Raw genomic sequence first — 19,662 nt, 5'->3', positions numbered from 1 at the left:
ATAGGGTGTCTGGTCTGCAGACAAATCTTTTTTTTTTAAATATTTATTTATTTATTATGTATACAATATTCTGACTGTGTGTGTGTCTGCAGGCCAGAAGAGGGCACCAGACCTCATTACAGATGGTTGTGAGCCACCATGTGGTTGCTGGGAATTGAACTCAGGACCTTTGGAAGAGCAGGCAATGCTCTTAACCGCTGAGCCATTTCTCCAGCCCAGCAGACAAATCTTATTATGGATTTACTAAAAGAACTAATAATGCAATAGACTTTCTTTTGTACATACCTTGTGTTTTGCAAATCTGTAGAGCTGTTTCAATAAGTCCTCTGGGCCAAATAAGATGAATATTTACATTACTTCAGAAATTACTAAAACACTCTTTAAAAACATTTTTAACAGCTGGGTGGTGGTGGTGCACACCTTTAATCCCAACACTTGGGAGGCAGAGGCAGGCGGATCTCTGTGAGTTCAAAGCCAGCCTGGTCTGCAGAGAAACCCATCTTGGAAAACCAACAACAAAATTTTTCATAAAAAAAATATTTTTAATACTAAATTTATTTCTATTTATTTTCTGTGTGGGCGGGGACTGCATGCCACAGCACACACGGAGGTGAAAGGACAGCCTTTCCTTAGCTGCCCCTTGAATGGTCTCTGCCCTCGAGCTCCTCCAAAGCACTTCCTGTAGCGTGTGGGATGTGTCCCTGTTCTGGCCTCTCTTAGGACAGTGTGTAGTTGGTGGGCTGGTGTTTAAACACGACAGAAGGGGACTTGCTTGCTGCACTTGGAAAGTGACATGTTTCCTCTGTGTGCGCAGCTGTGCCCCCAGTTTGATTGCTCATGTCACACAGCTGGTGTCCTTCAGCTAGGTCCTGGTGAGTTTGTTTTGATCCTATCTGAGGTGAAGCAAGGCCTTTACAGAACTTTAAAACTGACTCTCTACTGAGTCATCAGCACCCAAACACTGTTCAGTTGCTGACTAAAAACCGGCACAGGAGGCGGGGAGGCTGCCTTCTCTCCCCTCCCCCTCCCCACAACCTTTCTGAGTCACTGGAGAAGTCACCACATCTTTTGTTCCACCCTGATTCCAACAAAACCAACTCATTGCATTGTGACCAGCCAACAAGGAGTTGTCCTTGTTGAGCCTGGTGGTCACCGGGATCATTTCCTGTATGTGTCACAAACCCCGGGGACTAGCAACCACTCAATCACCTGCTTTCCCAGTGGTTTAGCCTTCTGTTCCGGACTGGGATTCTTTGTTTCCAAAGTGAAGTGACTTTTTACTTAAAAACCAAAAAGCAGCTTGTTGGGCCTCTGTAAAGAGTGAGGTTCCGAGGACTGAACCCTGAGCTTTGATGTCAGCCACACGCTTTCCTGCACTATATCGTCAGTCGGAGAAGGGGGTTACAAAATTCCAACTGGCAGGCTGGAAGCACAGACACAGAGACAGAGTACTTGCCCAGCAGGCTCTGAGTCTCATCCCCAGGATTGCATTAAAAAATGAAAATTAACACAGTTGATGATAGTGCATGCCTCTAATCCCAGCACTCAGAAGGCAGCAGCAGAAGGATCTCTGTGAGTTGGAGGCCAGCCTGGTCTACAGAGCGAGTTCCTGAACAGCCAAGACTACACAGAGGAACTCTGTCTTGAAATGTACCTCCCGCCCCCAAAAAGAGAAAAACTAAAAGCAGAAAGCAAGTAGGAAACACTACGTGTTCCTTTGGTTGGATGCTTCGGAGTTGCGAGTCTGAAATATGCTACTTGAGACTACTCTTACGTCGCGATGATGTGACTTGGGGGTGGGGGCTGGGGCATCTGCATTTTCCCTTGAGAAAGGACTTCCTTACTGATGGCAGGAGGTTGTCAAGTCTTCCTAGGCTGGGGCCTGTACACAGCTGAGAACTGCAGGGATTACTGGGAACAGATTGGAGGACCCCTTTCCCTATTAGACCAGGGTACTGTCAATGTCCATGTTGGGTGGGGTCTCATTTCCCTCCCACCTGCCCCTTCTCCTCCGCCTCCCCATTACATCACCCTGATTTCAGTTTTTTTTTTTTCTGCTTTTGTTTGTTTGTTTTTCGAGACAGGGTTTTTCTGTAGCTTTGGAGCCTGTCCTGGAACTAGCTCTTGTAGACCAGGCTGGTCTCAAACTCACAGAGATCCGCCTGCCTCTGCCTCCCGAGTGCTAGGATTAAAGGCATGTGCCACCACCATTGCCCAGTGATTTTGGCTTCTTTTTACTTTTATGAGTGTTTTGCCTGCATGTATATCTGCACACGATGTATGTGTTTTGTGCTAATGGAAGCCAGGAGAGGGCATCAGATCCTCTGGAACTGGAGTCACAGACACTGGGAGTCAGCACATAGGTGCCGGGAACTGAACCCAAGTCCTCTGGAAGAGCATCCAGTGCTCTTAAGTGCTGAACCCAGTCCCATGCTTTTTCTTATTTTTCCAAGATCCTAAGATGTGTCATTATTTGTTGGAGACCATTCTGATATTTTGTTTTTAACTTATTATTATTGTGTGGATGCATGATATTCGTGAGAGAGAGAGAAAAGAGAGACCGAGAGAGAAGACCCTCACTGTAATAATTTCAAAAACCAATGAGAGCGAAGCAGCTTGGAGCATGTTCATACTGTGGTGTGTGTGAAGGTCTGGCAGCTGTGCAGAGTCATTTCTGTCTTTCCACTCTTAGCTGGGTGCTGGGCTCCATTCAGGCCTCCAGGGTTGTGGGCCAAGTATCTGATCCATCGAGCCATCTCACTGGCACTTCTGCCAAGGTTTGTGCGTGGACAGACACCACTTGTTGTGACTACCCTAGCGTGCTCGCTCTCCTACCTTCAGACCCTAAGAAAATATGAAGGATATTAGATCTTCAAAGCTTCTGTATAGCATCCATAAAAGTTCATATCTAAAGGATATGCTGGCATCTGCCCTTGACCGATCTTATTCAAACATTAGAAAGGTAAGCAGACATCAGTGTCTAATAGCCCTAGAGACTAACTAGACATGACAATAAAAACTAATGCGTATTAAACTACAAGCTCTCCCCTTGCTCATTAGACTCTTCCCGTTCATATGGTATTGCATACTTTGTTCTCATTATCTCAGCTGGTTGTGCACAGCTCAGCTGCTTGCAGGTATTAAATATCTTTTGGTGGGGAGGCATCAGAAATCACATGTTGTATTTAAGTGACTTTAAGATATTGTTCTCAAACAACATTGCTATAGTCAAGGCGCACATAGTGTTTCTGGAATGTCCCTTGCAAAGGATAACTGCCACGTTTCATATGCTGAATAACTTCAGAAGAATTAATCTGATTACACCCTGAGCTGCTCCCATATTCAGTAGAAGGTACCGAGGGGGTGAGAAGTGAAGAAATCTCATTTTACCTGGGGAGTCGACCCAGAACACTCTAGGGTTGGCCTCACTCTAGCCTGGGATCTCAGTTCCTGGGGCTGAGTGGCAGTTGGTAGCAGTTAGAGCTGAGGTGATGTAAGTTTTGTTAAGGGATGGAGGAATGGCAGAAGACAAAAGATACAGATGATAAGGAAGAGAGTTGAACTATTTAACACATTTTTTCAAAAAATATTATTATTTTACTCTATGCGTGCAGGCATTTGGCCTGCATGTATGTCTGTGAGCCACATGCAGGCCAGGAACTGGGGTTACAGACGGTTGCGAGCTGCCGTGGGGGTGCTAGGAAATGAACCTAGGTCCTCTGGAAGGGCAGCCAGTGTTCAATTACTGAGCCATTTCTCCAGGTCCAGCACATTTGTGCCAGTGTGAGTTTTGACTAATGATTCTTTAAGGAAAATTCATATTTAATTTTTTTCTCATTTGTTTGTATATGTGTGTGGCACAAGCCAAGGTGCGTGTGTGAAAGTCAGACACGGAATGCTCTGTCCTGGCCCTTTAAGAGACAAGCCACGCCCACTCCCCCCAGCTGACTTTCAGCTTTCAGCCTGAGTCTTCTCCTTTTCTGTCTGTCTGTCTCTCAGAGACAGTTTCTGTCTTTTCCCTTTCTTCCCACTTTTCCCTTTTGTCCCTCCTTTCTCTCTTCTCTCTCTCTCTCTCTCTCTCTCTCTCTCTCTCTCTCTCTCTCTCTCTCTCTCTCTCTCCTCTTCTCCCTTCTCCCCACCCCCTTTTCCTTCCCTTCCATAACCCACTAAATAAATACCCACTTTCTCTGCATGGCGTGCCTATCTGTCTTGGTCTCTCACCCACCAGGCAGCTTCCTGCCTGGGACCTGGCTGCCTTCGTGGCCTGCCGTGGTCTCAGGGCGAGCTGCCCACTGCCGTGGCTCAGGGACCTGCAGCATTTTTCTTAAGCCATTACAAGACACCTGCGGAGTTAGTTCTCTCCTTCCATCAAGCAAGCACTGGAGGTGGAGCTCGGGTTGTTGGGTTTGGAAGTACACCCCTGTGCCAGCTGAGCGGCTTGCAGGCCCTGCACTGCTGTGTTTTGTTGAGTGTGCACTTGGCTGGGTACAGTGTCCCTGTGGAGCCAGAGGACAGCTTTTGGGAGTTGCCTCTTTCCTTTCTCTGAGTTCTGGGCCTTGAACTTAGACCTGAGAGCACTTTAATCTGCTGAGCCATCTCCCCACTCCCTAAGGAAGAGTTAAAAAACCAAACCAAACCAAACCAAAATCCAGAAATCTACCAGAGGTGAACTTCAGGGTTCTAAACACAAACTAGAAAAGACTCTGCTTTGGGAAAGCCCCAGTCGCCTCGTGAAACGTTCCTCTGAGGAAAAAATAGTTCTTAGTTCTGAAGAACTTTGCCTAGAGCAGAGTTGATGTTAATGAGAACGCTGGCACCCTCGGCTGTCTTAGGAGTCTCAGCTAAAATCCTGCTTTGCTGATAAGGAAGGGGAATGGTCCAGTAGCAGGTACTGGAGGCTCTCATTTGCTGAGTCACTGGACTAAGGAGGATAAATAGGTTGTTCTCCCCACCGCTAGAGACAAGATTCCCCTCCCTCCCCACCCCTTCGGTTAACAGTACGCCCAGAGTGTGATGCTACAGAAGTTGCCAGGCAACAGTACAATTAGGAACAACAGTGGGTGGGGAAAGAACTAGAAATTTGACTTCTTCAGTCCCAAGGCAAGAGGGTGGAACCCTTCCGTCTAGGTCAGCACGGACCATACTTAGAGCGTGAAATTAAAAAAAAACCAGAATAGTCACTAAAACTTTCAGTTAGGACGTTGCAGTAATTAAACCATAACATCATTGCCTTGTGCCTCGCCGGAGGGGGTGGAGCCTGGGTGTCTTAGTCATTGGGGACTTCTGTCACAAAGATAGTTTTCCTTCAATAACGTCTAAGGGTTAGAGGCAGGGCGGTGGTCAATGGAACTGCAGAAACAAAACTTGGTTTAGCCCCGGGAAAGAGAGAAGAGAGACGAGTGAACAAAATAAATGCTTGCAGTATATGTAGACAAAAGGGAAAGATCCCCTTGTCTGATATTCTCTTTTTGTAATTTTTTTGTTTTGTTTTGTTTTTCGAGACAGGGTTTCTCTGTAGCTTTGGAGCCTGTCCTGGAACTAGCTCTTGTAGACCAGGCTGGCCTCGAACTCACAGAGATCTGCCTGCCTTTGCCTCAACATTTATTTTTTTAAAGACAGACCCTCATATAACCCATGCTGGTCTCATATTCTCTTTTTTTAATTTTTTTTTTTTCTTTTCAAGACAGGGTTTCTCTGTGTAAGAACCCTAGCTGTCTGGGAACTAGCTAGCTTTCTAGACCAGGCTGGCCTTGAACTCACAGAGATCCACCCCCTGCCTCTGCCTCCCGAGTGCTGGCAGTTAAGGTACACACAGCACTACAGCCCAGCTTGTCTCCTGTTCGCTTTTGAACTTCTCTGATTCTCTTGCCTCCACCTCCAGGTGCGGGGAATACAGGTAGATGCCACCACATTCAGGTTATGGGGTACCAGGGAGTAGATCCAAAGCGTCCTACATGTTAAGCAAGCATTTCCGTAACTGAGCTACTTCCCCAGTCCGTTGTTTTGGCTTTTTTAGACAGGGTCTCACTCTTGGCCCAGCACGGCCTTGCGTTTACGAGGATCCTCTCCTCCCATTCCAGACTCCCAAGTGCTAGGATTACAGATAGGTAGGAGTCACCGAGTCTTGTTTTTTATTTTGCCTGAGAGCCAATGTGGGGGAACTGACCTCTCTTGTTCTTCCGGAGGACCTGGGAATCCAAATCCTAGGTCTATGGACCAAGAGTTCTTTCTATTTGAAATCAATGTTCTTTGGACCATCAAGCCTTGCTTTGAGGGTCTCCCAGCCTAGGGAAGAAAGCAGGTGGCAAAGTACGAAATCAAATCAAAACAAACACTAGTAACGGTATTAGCTTCAGGAAGGGAAATTGGGCTGGGAATGAAAGGGAGAGCTTGGCGATTTCTGAACCATTTAAAATTCTATTATTTGAAAGAAGGGATGGGGGCTTATGGAGGAAGATAAGGTATAATTGTTAGGAAAAAATCCTAACATGGGCGGCTCCACTGGCGCAAAGAAATCCAATAGGTCAGATCAAACCGAATTAAAATGCCCATCGTTTTATTAAATGCGGCGCTGAGCGCATGGCGGGGAGACAGGAAAGCGGGGAGCAAATGCAAACCTGGAGCCAGGTGTTCCTCCGCTGGGAGTCCCCTTAAATACCCTGTGGGAGTGGTCCTGACCCCTCCCTTGGCATGCTGGGATTTGGAGTCCAGAGCAATGCAACCCCAGGCCAGGGGGCTGGGATGGATGCCAGGAGTTGGGGCTGTGCTCCAGACTTAATGATAATGTCTGTTATAGTAATCCTCTGTTCAAAATCCTAAATAGGCAAGTTTACTTGAAACAAACCATCAAACATTTTAATTAAGGACTCTTTTATCAGTTAAAAGATATGAACATCAAAGCCACAAGAGAACATTGCAGTAAACTAGATAGAGACCATTTACTCCCTGAGGGGGATAGTAACACGCAGAGGCTATAAAACAGTGTGCTGCTTCAAGCTGGGTGGCTTAAAACAACAGAAACTTCCCAGCTCACAGTTCTGAGCCTGGACACGGACAAGGAAGAAGTCAGGTTGATTGCTTTGTAGGGTTCTGAGGGGGGCTCTGTTCCCTGCTCTTTCCTGGTGCTGGGGGAGGCTGGCAGTCCTGTGTCCTATAGTTCCAGTCCCTGCTTCTACCTGGATTCTGTGCATGTCCCTGTGCCTTTGCATGCTGTGAGTCAGCTCTGTAACTGTAAACAAAATAAAACAGAGACAGAAAAGAAAAAAAAAAAGAAAGAAAAAACCAAACCAAAAACACAACAGTATGCTAACGCGGAAGGTGGGGCCTGTGAGTTTGCAGGGCCAGCACAGCAGAGTTCAGTTCTGTTCTGTTCTTTCTTTCTTTTTTCTTTTTGTTATTTTATTCCCCTCCCCAACTGAGGATGGAACCCAGGGCCTTGAGCTTGCTAGGCAAGTTAGTGCTCTGTCACCAGAGTTGAGTCCCCAACCCCTCATTTTTTTAAAGACAGGGTTTCCAGAACATTTAGTATTCATATATTTAAAATACATGTACCAGAGTGTACATGTGGAAGCCAAAGGACAACTTGGTTCTCTCCTTTCAGCACATGGGTCCTGGGGACCAAACTCAGGTTCAGGGTGTCAGGTTGGTGGTAGGTGCCTCAGTTTACCAGTTGAGCCGTTGCTGCCTGGGCACAAAATTCTTATACAGAAGGTGTTCAGAAGCTTCTGCTTAATTGCGAACAGGAAGTTAAGGAGCTTTAATGTTTCCCTTTACCTAAAAAGCACTATTTAAGATATAGCTCAAAGCTCAATTAAAAGCAGTTTCCTTTTTTTTGGTGTTTTGAGACAGGGTTTCTCTGTGGCTTTGGAGCTTGTCCTAGAACTATTTATTATTTATTCTAATAAAGTGTTCCTTATCCAGGGGTAGATTCACAGATCACAGGGGAACAGGAATTGAATTCAGCAGCAGACAGAGAATGAGGCACGCTTTACCAGACCACGCCCAAGTGGGCTGGTATCTTAAAGGCTATTGGCTGAAGGAGTTCCCACGGCACGCTTCTAAACAGGATTTGACTCCGACTCACTGAACAAATATTAGCATGTTTTTTAATCAGAGGAAAAATGATATCACCGTTTCAAGCATCAGTAGTTTAAATGACATGCTCTTCTTAGCCAGGTGGTGGTGGCGCACGCCTTTTATCCCAGCACTCGGGAGGCAGAGGCAGGCGGATCTCTGTGAGTTTGAGGCCAGCCTGGTCTACAAGAGCTAGTTCCAGGACAGGCACCAAAGCTACAGAGAAACCTTGTCTTTAAATAAATAAATAAATAACATACACTTATAAGCAAAAAAAAAAAAAAAACAAGAAAAAAACTAAAACAGATTTCTCTAAAGTGTCTACAATTTGAAATTTCTTTCTACACAGCTTTATTATTGCAATAGTAAATTAAGATTTTTTTTTTTGTTTTTGTTTTTCGAGACAGGGTTTCTCTGTGGTTTTGGAGCCTGTCCTGGAACTAGCTCTGTAGACCAGGCTGGTCTCGAACTCACAGAGATCCGCCTGCCTCTGCCTCCCAAGTGCTGGGATTAATGGCATGCGCCACCACCGCCCGGCCAAATTAAGATTTTTTATTGTTTTTATTTTGCTATATATTTTTCTCCACTTCCCTCCTACCCTCTCCCATGGTTCCCATGCTCCCAATTTACTCAGGAGATCTTGTTTTTTTCAACTTCCCATGTAGATTAGATCTATGTATGTCTCTCTTAGGGGCCTCTTTGTTGTCTAGGTTCTCTGGGATTATGAACTGTAGGTTGATTTTTCCTTTGTTTTATGTCTGAAAGTCACTTATGAGTGAGTATATATGATATCTGTCTTTTTGTGCCTGGGTTACCTCACTCAATATAATGTTCTATAGACCCATCCATGTGCTCACAAATTTCAAGAAGTCATTGTTTTTTTTCTGCTGTGTAGTACTCCATTGTGTAAATGTACCACATTTTCCTTATCCATTCTTTGGTCGCGGGGCATTTAGGTTGTTTCCAGACTCTGGCTATGACGAACAATGCTGCTATGAACATAGTTGAGCACATGTCCCTGTGACACGATAGTATTGCTGGGTCTTGAGGAAGGTTGTTTCCTAATTCTCTGAGAAATTACCATACTGACATCCAGAGGGGTTGTACAAGTTTGCATTCCCACCAGCAATGCAGGAGTGTTCCCTTTACCCCACATCTTTCCAGCATAAAGTTGTCATCAGTGTTTTTGATCTTGGCCATTCTTACAGGTGTAAGATGGAATCTCAGTGTTGTTTTGATTTGCGTTTCTCTGATGACTAAGGATGTTGAACATTTCCTTAAGTATCTTTCAACCATTTTAGATTCTTCTGTTGAGCGTTCTCTGTTTAGGTCTGTACCCCATTTTTTATTGGATTATTTGTTTCTTTAATGACCAATTTCTTGAGTTCTTTGTATATTTTGGAGATCAGCCGTCTGTCCGATGTGGGTTTGGTAAAGATCTTTTCCCATTCCATAGGCTGCCGTTTTGTCTTGTCGACCATGTCTTTTGCTTTACAGAAGCTTTTCAGTTTCAGGAGGTCCCATTTATTAATTGTTTCTCTCAGCATCTGTGCTGCTAGGGTTATATCTAGGAAGTGGTCTCCTGTGCCAATGCATGGAACTAGTTCAAGTAGACCACGCTGGTCTTGAACTCACAGAGATCTGCCTGCATCTGCCTCCTGAAATGCTGGGATTAAAGGCGTGAGCCACCATTGTCCGGCCTAAAAGCAGTTTTCAGGACAGGCTCCAAAGCCACAGAGAAACCCTGTCTCGAAAAACCAAAAAAAAAAAAAAAAAAAAAAAGCAGTTTTCTAAAGTTACTTTTATTTATATACCACGTATTGAGAAACTGTCAGCTTCCATGGTGGTGATATTTTGTTTGTGCTGTAACAGATAAAGCTGGCTGAAGATCAGGATGTGGCGCTAACCACACTAGTCGGCCATAGAGGTCAGGGTGGCACATACCTTTAATCCCAGCACTAGGGAGACAGAGGCAGGTGAGTTCAAGACCATCCTGGGCTACGCTAAATTGAATCAGTCTAAAAAAACAGCTCACACAAAGGTGACCCCAGCACTTGGGATCCCACACCTTTAATCCCAGCTCTCGGGAGGTGGTGACAGGAGAGATAAGGCTGGGTGGAGAGAGGAATAAAAGGCAGCGGAGACAGGAGCTCAGAGCCTTCAGTCTGAGGATTCAAAGGGGAAGGATCGCCTTGGTCTGCGGATTCAATAGAGGTAAGAACTAGTGGCTGACTGCTCTGCTTCTCTGATCTTTCAGCTTTAACCCCTACATCTGACTCAAGTTTTTTATTATTAAGTCCAATTAGAATTCATGCTACAATCCATAACAAAGAATAGAGGAAGGGAGGTAAGAAAAGGAGGTGATGGAAATCACCTCCAGGGCTCTGGCCATGGTCGATGAGATAATTCCTCTCACTGAAACAGACCAGTGTAAAGTTCTTATCCTACGCAGAACTAAAGGTGTGTGATCCAGGTGTGGTGCACGCCATAATCCCAAAACTCCACAGGCAGAGGCAGAAGGACGGGGACCACACTCCGATCAGTGTAATTATGGTGTGGGCTAGCATATGAGAAGACACATCAGACAGCTGTGGTTCTCAGGAAGTCCTCCATGCTAGGTATTAGTTAAAATGGGCTGCTATTAAAACTTCAGCTTATCAGGGCTTGAGAGATGGCTCAGAGGGTGAAGGTCTTTGCAGTGTAAGCCCGACAAACCTGAATTTGTTCCCTGAACTTCATGCAAAGGTTGATGACCCTCATGTACCAGAACACACTTGCATGGTGGCACGTGTACAAACACACTGGAATTCATGCAAAGGTTCATGACCCCCATGTCCACACCACAGCATGCTTGCACATACACACTGATAATTCATTTCTGAGATGGGCTTTTACTGCATAGGTCTGGCTGGACTGGAATCACAGGGGTCTGCCTGCCTCCACCTCCTAAGTGCTGGAATTAAAAGTGCTTGCCACCCAACCTGCCAATAATAATAATTTAAAAATTTAGCCTGGAAGCTGGGCCTGGTGCCTCACACTTGTCATTGAAGGACTAAAAAATGCCCCAAAAGCTTCATGTAAGCTGAGATACTGCAGCAGAGGAGTTGACAAGATGATAAATTTTGCCCACAAGGTCAACATACCAACATCCTCCTTTGGTATTTACAACCTTGAGACAATTTAAGCAGAACAGATGTGCAGATGGAAACTTCCACGCAGAAGTTTCTTTTTCTGTCCTAAGCAACCCCAAAGTCCCCTGCTCCATGGTGCAGTGCAGTCTCCACTCCTGAGGAGACTCGGCTGGCCTTCGTTGTTCTGAAGACAAGACAATCTGCTTCTATTGAGGTCGGTCTTTATTATTTTCAGACCACTTGATCAGTCCTGATCTAACAGAACCGATCTAGCCAGCACTTGGGAGTCAGATGGATTCCTGTGAGTTAGAGGCCAGGGCTAAACAATGAAACTCTTATCTTGTAAAAAATGGTCAGTCAACCAACCAACCAATCACCCTGGCCTGGCACGGTGTGCTAGAATCCCAGCACTCTGGAGGTGGAGGTAGGGAGACTTGCCAGGAGTTCAATTAATCTGGGCTACATGGCAAAGTCCGGCTTCAAAAAAAAAAAAAAAAATTAAATCAGTTGGAGTTTTCAGCCTCTGAAGTGTTAAAACAGCATACACAATATCACAAAAGCTAATTCTCATTAACTGCAATAAAAGACAATAGAAATAAGTACGAACAGCTATTATCTAGACAGTGTAAATCTAATCAGGAAACAAATTTTCTACAGATATCATCAATTTTACTAGCTCTAATCGCTAGTAAAAAAGAAAATTACTTTTCTGTAGGACAGTCTGCTCTTAATGATTTCTACTCCAGCAATGAATGGTAAAACAAAACAAAATAACAAAAGCCCTAAAATAAGTCATAATAATGAGAGCGTATAAATTAAGTACACATGTGTGTATGTGTATTTATACTAAGAGACAGATTAAATTACGGTTTGACAAGATAGTGGGAAATTTTATTTTCCTGAATTTTTGTTTTGTTTTTAGAGTTAGGGTTTCTTTGTGGAACTTGCTCTGTTGTAGACCAGGCTGCCCTCCAAGTCGCAGAGATCCGCCTGCCTCTGCCTGCCCAGTGCCGGGATTAAAGGGGTGCGCCATCACCGCCCGGTATTTCCTGCAATTTTTTTTGTGTGTGTGTGACAGCACCATTACACAGCACATTGGCTTTGAACTCTGATCCTCCTGCCTCAGCTTCCAAACTGCTGAAATTACGGGTGTGTGCCGGTGGTTTCCTTAGGTTTTGTTTGTTTTTTCTCCTAGGGCCAATCAGTTAGGCCAGCACGTTCTCACGTGCTAGCGAACAAATATAAACACCAGGGCAGCACGGTGGGCCCTGGGTCTGGTGCGGGACTCAGGGCTGGAGAGGCCGCCTCAGAGGACGTCCAGAGCACGGTCACCGTTTCCGACTCAGACCGCCACTCCGGAACGCCTAGAACGCCCCAGGGGTCGGGCCTCGGAACACGGGCGTGGGCCAGGCTTCTGGCCGTCCCTAAGGGCTGCACGGTGCCCGGATGCTTCGGAACCCGGGGACAGAGGCTGAGCCACGCCGACCACGCCCGGGTCGGAGACACGCTCCCACGGCCCTCCGCCCAGACCGCCTCCCGGCAGGCTCCGCTCCCCCGGGCGGAGAACGCAGACGGGCGTCTGTGCAGTCCGGGCTCTCTGATTGGTCCGCGACGCCGCGACCCGCCCAGGACTGGCCGCGCGCCGCGGCTGCGGGGCGGGGCCAGCGATTTCGCGCCAAAATCGCGTAGCTGGGCCCGCCCCCCGGGCTACGTCGCGCCTCCCATGTTTTTTCAAACCCCGGGCTGGGCGGGGATTGGTGGGCTGGGCCGTCACGTGGTTAACGGTCGCGGGAAGCCGCGGAACGCGAACTTGCGGCCGAACTTGCGGAGACCTTCGCCTGCTACCTGGACCGGTCAGGGTCCACTGGGCAGTCCGCGCCGCAGCCGTCGCCGTCGCGGCGTCGGGAGCTTGGAGCGCCTCGGAGCCACCGCCCCGGGTACCGCCGCAGCCACCTAGCAGGCCTGCTGCAGCCTGAGCCCGGCGCGCCCGATCGCACGTGGCGGACCCGCCCCCTGTGCCAGCCGCGACCTGGACACCGCCGGCCTGTGTTCGCCCGTCCTCCGCTCTCCCGTGCTCCGCCGGGACTGCAGCCGGGAGATGAGCTTCCTGAGCCGACAGCAGCCGCCGCCCACCCGCCGCGCCGCGGCCGCCTGCAGCCTGCGGCAGAAACTCATCTTCGCCCCGGGCAGCGACTGTGAAGAGGAAGAGGAGGAGGAGGAGGAGGAAGGCAGCGGCCACAGCACCGGGGAGGACTCGGCCTTCCAGGAACCCGATTCGCCGCTGCCCTCCGCGCGCAGCCCCGCCGAAGCCGAGGCCGAGCGCCGCCGCTCGCCCGGCGCCGAGCCGAGCAGCCCCGGGGAGCTGGAGGACGATCTGCTGCTGGGGGGCGGCGGCGGGGGCGCGGAGGCGGCGGGCGCCGGCACCGAGGGCGACTCCTGGGAGGAGGAGGGGTTCGGCTCGTCGTCCCCCGTCAAGTCACCGGCCACCGCCTACTTTCTGGGCACGTCGTTTTCGCCGGTGCACTGCGGCGGCCCGGGGGATGCGTCCCCGCGGGGCTGTGGGTCGCCGCGGGCCATGGATGGCCGCTGCTCGCCGCTGCCCGGCTATCCCAGCACCCCGCCGCATAAGACGTTCCGCAAACTACGACTGTTCGACACGCCGCACACGCCCAAGGTACGCGGGGACCCGGGACACCGGTTTCAGGGCCTTTAAAAAAAATAAAAAAAACCGCGGCGCTGCAGCCGAGCGCGCCGCTGTTGGGGTTCGGTTACATAACCGCCTCGCCGCACCCCTCTCGTCCTGCGCCGCCACCAAAAAAAAAAAAAAAAAAAGTTGGCAGCCCCACTTTTTGGCTCTGCCCAGACGTTGTCGGTTAAGATTATGTAACTGAACAATGGGCCTGGGCTGTAACTTCTTCATCTTACAAAGGGGCTGGTCCCCGCCGTCCAGGTGGCTGAGGACGTGGCCCCGGTGGTGTGGCGCGGTGTGCTAGACTGCCGGTTTGGGGCGGGCCACCTGGCACTACGAGCCATATGGTGCCATTTAAACCGGTGGTCGGGCCTGTAATTTGGGGAGCCCGGGTAGAAGGAGTTAGGCTTATTAAAGGGTTTTTATTCCTTCTGTACTTCTGGTTTCGTGTTGCCCTCTGGGAGTTCTCTGCGTTTACAGCCGCAGAGTCATGAACACCCCAGGTAGCTTTTGATTGTCTTTCGGGACTTTGTTTTAGCGAAGCTTTGTGTTTACCCTGGGGTTTGCTCTGAGGGTTTGTTGGCCTATGTGTTAAAATGAAGGTGTCTTAGAGAAGTGTGTGGTCAGCACCCCTCCGGAATAGCCCGTGTACGTGTACACTATCACTAGTAACACCCGAGAAGACACACACACACACACACACACACACACACACACACACACACACAGAAATTAAGACATTTCCCCAAATTAAGACAAACACGCTACCTTAAGTTTAACACGGAAAGAAGTGTTAACACGGAAAGGGAGTCGGCGTTTGCAGATTTCCACGCACCCTTAGTCATAACCCTCGAGAATACGTGTGTTTTGGAGCGTTGCTATTTTATTAGCGGACTTGCCCAACGCATGGTTCTTATAGTGGTGGGAGGAGTCCAGTGAGGCCGCCTTCCAAAGCCCTCTTGAGGTGGATGTGGGGACTTTTTCGAACCGATCGCTTTTATTTTTAGAATGTTGAAAGAGCTTGTTAATTTTTAGCCACTGATATGAAGTTAGTTTTAGTCGCTATAAATGTCCCTTTTAAGGACTTGGTTCCGGTTTTTACTTTGCTATCTTTTACAGATAGTGTGCAACCTGACCCCTAAGTCAGCCACTGTTTATTTTACTTGAAATGTAGGGAAGGCTCGTATTTTGCCCCTCCCTTGTTCTTTTCTTTCCCCAAGTCTGGTAGTGGGACCTGTCCTTCACTATGTGATGCTTTCGGCTACATCAGCCACCTAGAAATGCCAGTTGAAGGCTGTGTCCTGAAGATTGTTTTTCCTTTCATAGAGTTTGCTTTCCAAAGCTCGAGTAATTGATTCCAGCTCTGTTAAACTCCGGGGTAGTTCTCTATTCATGAACACAGAAAAATCAGGAAGAAGAGAATTCGACACCCGGCAAACTCCTCAAGTGAATATTAATCCTTTTACTCCGGATCCTGTATTGCTCCATTCCTCAGGACAGTGTCGCGGGAGAAAGAGAGCATATTTTAATGAGTAAGTCTTTGCAGTTTGGGTCTTCTGTACACCTAAGCGGGGTTCCATGTACTGTTCAGTTTGTACTGAGTGCATGAGTGTCTGCTCTGAAAGGCTTCACTAATGAACATCAGCGCCCAGCTCTCAGGAGAGGGATGGATGCAGGGAAGAAGTGGAGTAAGAAAGGAAAAGAATAGGAAACCTCGATTCCTGGGGAGATGGCTTAGCTCTTGAGAGCTCTTGCTGTTCTTGGGGTTCAGTTCTCTGCACCTGAGTGATGGCTTACAAATGGCTGTAACTCTGCCTCCAGGGGGTCCATTGCTCCTTCTGACCTCTTTAGGCCCTGGATGTGCATGCAATGCTCATACCTGCAAAAACTCTTATACACAAAAGGCCTAGACCAGGCATTGGTGGTGCATGCCTTTAGTCCAAGCTTTTCTGTAGAGGCAGGTGGATCTCTTGAGTACAAGGCCAGTTTGGTTACAGTGCGATTTCCAAGACATCCACGATACAGAGCAACCCTGCCTTGAAAAAAAAAAAAAAAACTAGAGTGTTAATTCATTAATTATTTTAATGTGCATTGGTGTTTTGCCTGCATGTGTATGTGTGAGGATGTTGGGTCCCTTGTTACTGGAGTTACAGACAGGTGGGTATTTGGAATTGAATCTGGGTCCTCTGGAAGAACAGCCAGTGCTCTTAACCGATGAGTTGTCTCCAACCCCAAGCCTAGATTTCTCGTCAGACATCTAATTTCAAGTAATTTGAGAGAATTGTTATTATTACACGGATTTATTTTGTGTGTGTGGAGGTTGACTTTAGGGACTTGATTCTCCTTCCACTGAGTGGGTGTCAAGAGGTGACTGGAACCTTTACCCTCTGAGCCAGTGGTTCTCAACCTTAATGCTGCCATAAAATTATTTTTATTGCTATGTCATAACTAATTTTGCTACTGTTATGAATCTAATGTAAATGTAAGTATCTAATGTATATTTTACTTTACCCCAAAGGGATCTTGACCCATAGGTTGAGAACTGCTGCTCTGAGCTATCTTGATGGCAGGGATTTGATTTCAGAAATGCTTTAATTTTGGTCTGTGTAGCAGTAGTCTAGTTAGTGAGCATATCTGGGTAGGGATTTTTTTCTTTTTGTTTCTTTTTTTGAGACAGGGTTTCTCTGTGTAACAGCTCTAACTGTTCCTGGAGCTAGCTCTTATAGACCAGGCTGGCCTTGAACTCACAGAGATCCACTTGCCTCTGCCTCCTGAGTGCTGGGATTAATGGCGTGCACCACCACCCGCCGCCCAGCTGGTTTTTTTTTTTTTTTTAATCAGATGAGCCAAATTTTAGGGTTACAAAATTAACTATATGCTTTCTTTTTTTGTAGTGATATATCATTTGTGTTTTAACAAATAAAGCTTGTCTGAAGATCAGAGAGTAAAACAGCTGCATTGATCAGCCATATAGACCAGGCAGTGGTAGCACACCTTTAATCCCAGTAGCCACTGTAGTTTGCCATAGAAACTGGGCATTGGTGGTTGCATACCTTTAATCTCAGCACTAGAGAGGATAAATTTAAGATGGGAGGACACGGTTTCAGGCTCAGTCTCATTCTGAGCATTTCTGGAAGTAGGGTTGTCATTTTTAGACTGAGGTAGAGGTAAGAGCCAGTGGCTGACTGCTTTGCTTTTCTGGTCTTCAAGTTGAACCCCAGTATCTGTCTCTGGGTTTTTATTAATCATGCTACATTTTTTTTCTATCCATTAAAAAATCTATTTTATTCTATAGTTATGTAAAGTTAATCTTAAATTGATGTATGTTCTGATAACATTTAATTCTTTTTTTAGTTCCTCTGAAGACATGGAAGCCAGTGATTATGAATTTGAAGATGAAACAAGACCTGCTAAAGTAAATAGCTTTTTATAATTTAGTTAATATATGTCTGCATGTCATATAAACAGTAGAACCTAGGGTAGAATAATTTTTTAATTTTATATCTTTGTATTATAAATGGATATTCTATATTACAGAGAATTACAATTACTGAAAGCAATATGAAGTCACGGTATGAAACTGAATTTCATGAGGTTGAGAAAATTGGTTCTGGAGAATTTGGTTCTGTGTTTAAATGCGTGAAGAGGCTAGATGGATGTATTTATGCCATTAAGCGATCAAAAAAACCATTGGCTGGCTCTGTTGATGAGTACGTATTAATCATTTCTGTCTTTTGTATTTTGTCTCCCTTGTTATTGATATAAAGTTCTAGGTAACCAAATACCTAATGCTTTTATTAAGACTAGATCTTATGTAGATTAGGCTAGCCTTGGTGAGCTCATTGTATGCTGATGATTTTAACTCCCCTTCTCCTGCCTCAATTTCCCTGATGGTTACAGTGTGTACTACTATGCCAGTTTCTATAATTCTTAGTTCTGTTAAATAAGACACCTTTTAGCATAATGATAGTTTAAAAGGTCATATTTACTTTATGGTGCTTCAGGTGATTTGATTTAGTCCTGAGTAGAAATGGTTTAACTCTCTGTTAATATTTTTCTTCTAGGCAGAATGCTTTGAGAGAAGTATATGCTCATGCTGTGCTTGGGCAGCATACCCATGTGGTTCGCTATTTCTCTGCGTGGGCAGAAGATGACCATATGCTTATACAAAATGAATATTGTAATGGTAAGTGATGTCATGTTCATTCATAAACTTTTGAGTTTAAAAAATAAACACTGCTAGGCAATAGTGGCGCACACCTTTTATCAATCCCAGCACTCCAGGGAGGCAGAGACAGGTAATTCTCTGAATTCGAAGCCAGCCTGGCCTACGGAGCGAGTTCCAGGACAGGCTCCACAGCTAAAGAGAAACCCTATCTCGAAAACCAAAAAGAAGGAAAGAAGCACCATGGGAATATTTATTACGATCTTTCTGGTTCCCTTTCTCTGTGTCTGTGTGTGAGATTTTTAAGATCGGGTCTTACTATGTAACCCTAGCTGGCTTGGAACTCACAGATTCTCATGCTTCTGCATACCCAGAGTGGAGATTAAAGACATACACTACCTTACCCGACTCCCTTTTTCATCTTTCATCCAGAAGAGTAACATGAATTTCATCTGTTAACATACCTCAGTAGGAGAACTTGTTCTATTTATATGCTTGTTACTCAGTGCTGAGCTTCATGAGAAGACAGCATACTAATATGCTTTCCCATATTGTATATTTTGTTATTTCTGAGCACACAGCACACAGGAAAGATTATCTTAGTCTATTCTCTTCAGCTGTACAAAAATAATACAGTGAGATGAGGCGATTATAATAAATTTGTTTCTCTGTTTTGGAGGAAGGGAAGTCTAAGAACAAGACGTGAGCATCTGAGGTGGTCCTTCATGCTGTATCTTTGCATGTAGAATGTAGGGTTTCACTGTATATTCTTGGATGAAGCTCTATATATGCAGACTAAACTGGCCTTCCTGGGTGCTGGGATTAAATGCATGTGGTACCACCCCTGGCCCTTTTATATTTCAATGGCAAATTTCATGACAGTCCTTTCCTTTGTGGTGCTAGAGTTTGACTGAGAGCTCCTCGACTGCTCTCCATGCCCTGCCTCTGAGCTGTGTCGTCAGTTCTTTGTGTGCGTTGTGCTGTGACTGGTATCACTAAGCAGTTAGCTAGGACTCTAGCCAAGGCAGACCTTGATCTTAAGATATTCCAGGAGACTAGTACCACGAGACCAGACTTAATTTCACATTAATCCCTTCTTGAAGGTACAGCTCTCTATTTACTGTTTACTAGGGCCCAGATTTCAATACTTGAACTTTGGGATACACGTTCAAATAATAAAGTTGTTTTCAATGAATTTTCACTGCATTTAGCTTTTGCATTTTGTGAGCTTCTAACATTGGTGTTGGTTTCTCATAAAAGGACAATGACTCCATTGATCTAAATTTAGCCATTTCTTGAAGCCGTTCTGAAATCCTGTCCAGTCTAGTTTAAAGCTAGAATTCATTAATACATCTGTATTAAGTAAGTTATGTTCTTTTTCCTTTTTTTTTTTTTTTTTTTTTTGAGGCAGGGTTTCTCTGTGTAGCCCAAGATGGGTGTTGGTTTCTCATAAAAGGACAATGACTCCATTGATCTAAATTTAGCCATTTCTTGAAGCCGTTCTGAAATCCTGTCCAGTCTAGTTTAAAGCTAGAATTCATTAATACATCTGTATTAAGTAAGTTATGTTCTTTTTCCTTTTTTTTTTTTTTTTTTTTTTTTTT

The 19,662-nt window shown here is 46.0% G+C and overlaps 2 protein-coding genes across 2 annotated transcripts in view; both read left to right on the top strand.

Annotated features, from left to right (window-relative positions):
* LOC126514447 (uncharacterized) overlaps positions 1-13,168 on the top strand; it is a 23,099-nt gene extending 9,931 nt beyond the window's left edge. Inside the window, exon 3 of the mRNA XM_050163357.1 lies at positions 12,400-13,168. Within this exon, the coding sequence (XP_050019314.1) occupies positions 12,400-13,161 (762 nt within the window). The 3' untranslated portion in view covers positions 13,162-13,168. The remainder of the gene's footprint in view (positions 1-12,399) is intronic.
* Positions 13,168-19,662, top strand: part of Wee1 (WEE1 G2 checkpoint kinase) — an 18,534-nt gene continuing 12,039 nt past the window's right edge. Inside the window, exons 1-5 of the mRNA XM_050163352.1 lie at positions 13,168-13,878; positions 15,220-15,425; positions 17,248-17,308; positions 17,431-17,603; positions 17,958-18,079. Coding sequence (XP_050019309.1) covers positions 13,303-13,878; positions 15,220-15,425; positions 17,248-17,308; positions 17,431-17,603; positions 17,958-18,079 — 1,138 coding nt within the window. The 5' untranslated portion in view covers positions 13,168-13,302. The remainder of the gene's footprint in view (positions 13,879-15,219; positions 15,426-17,247; positions 17,309-17,430; positions 17,604-17,957; positions 18,080-19,662) is intronic.

Source organism: Alexandromys fortis, unplaced genomic scaffold (genome assembly GCF_014885135.2).
Source record: "Alexandromys fortis isolate MF-2015 unplaced genomic scaffold, M_Fortis_MF-2015_v1.1 scaffold_129, whole genome shotgun sequence".
Taxonomy (NCBI): domain Eukaryota; kingdom Metazoa; phylum Chordata; class Mammalia; order Rodentia; family Cricetidae; genus Alexandromys; species Alexandromys fortis.
Note: the sequence above shows the minus strand (reverse complement) of the source record. Positions and strands in the feature narration are given on the sequence as shown.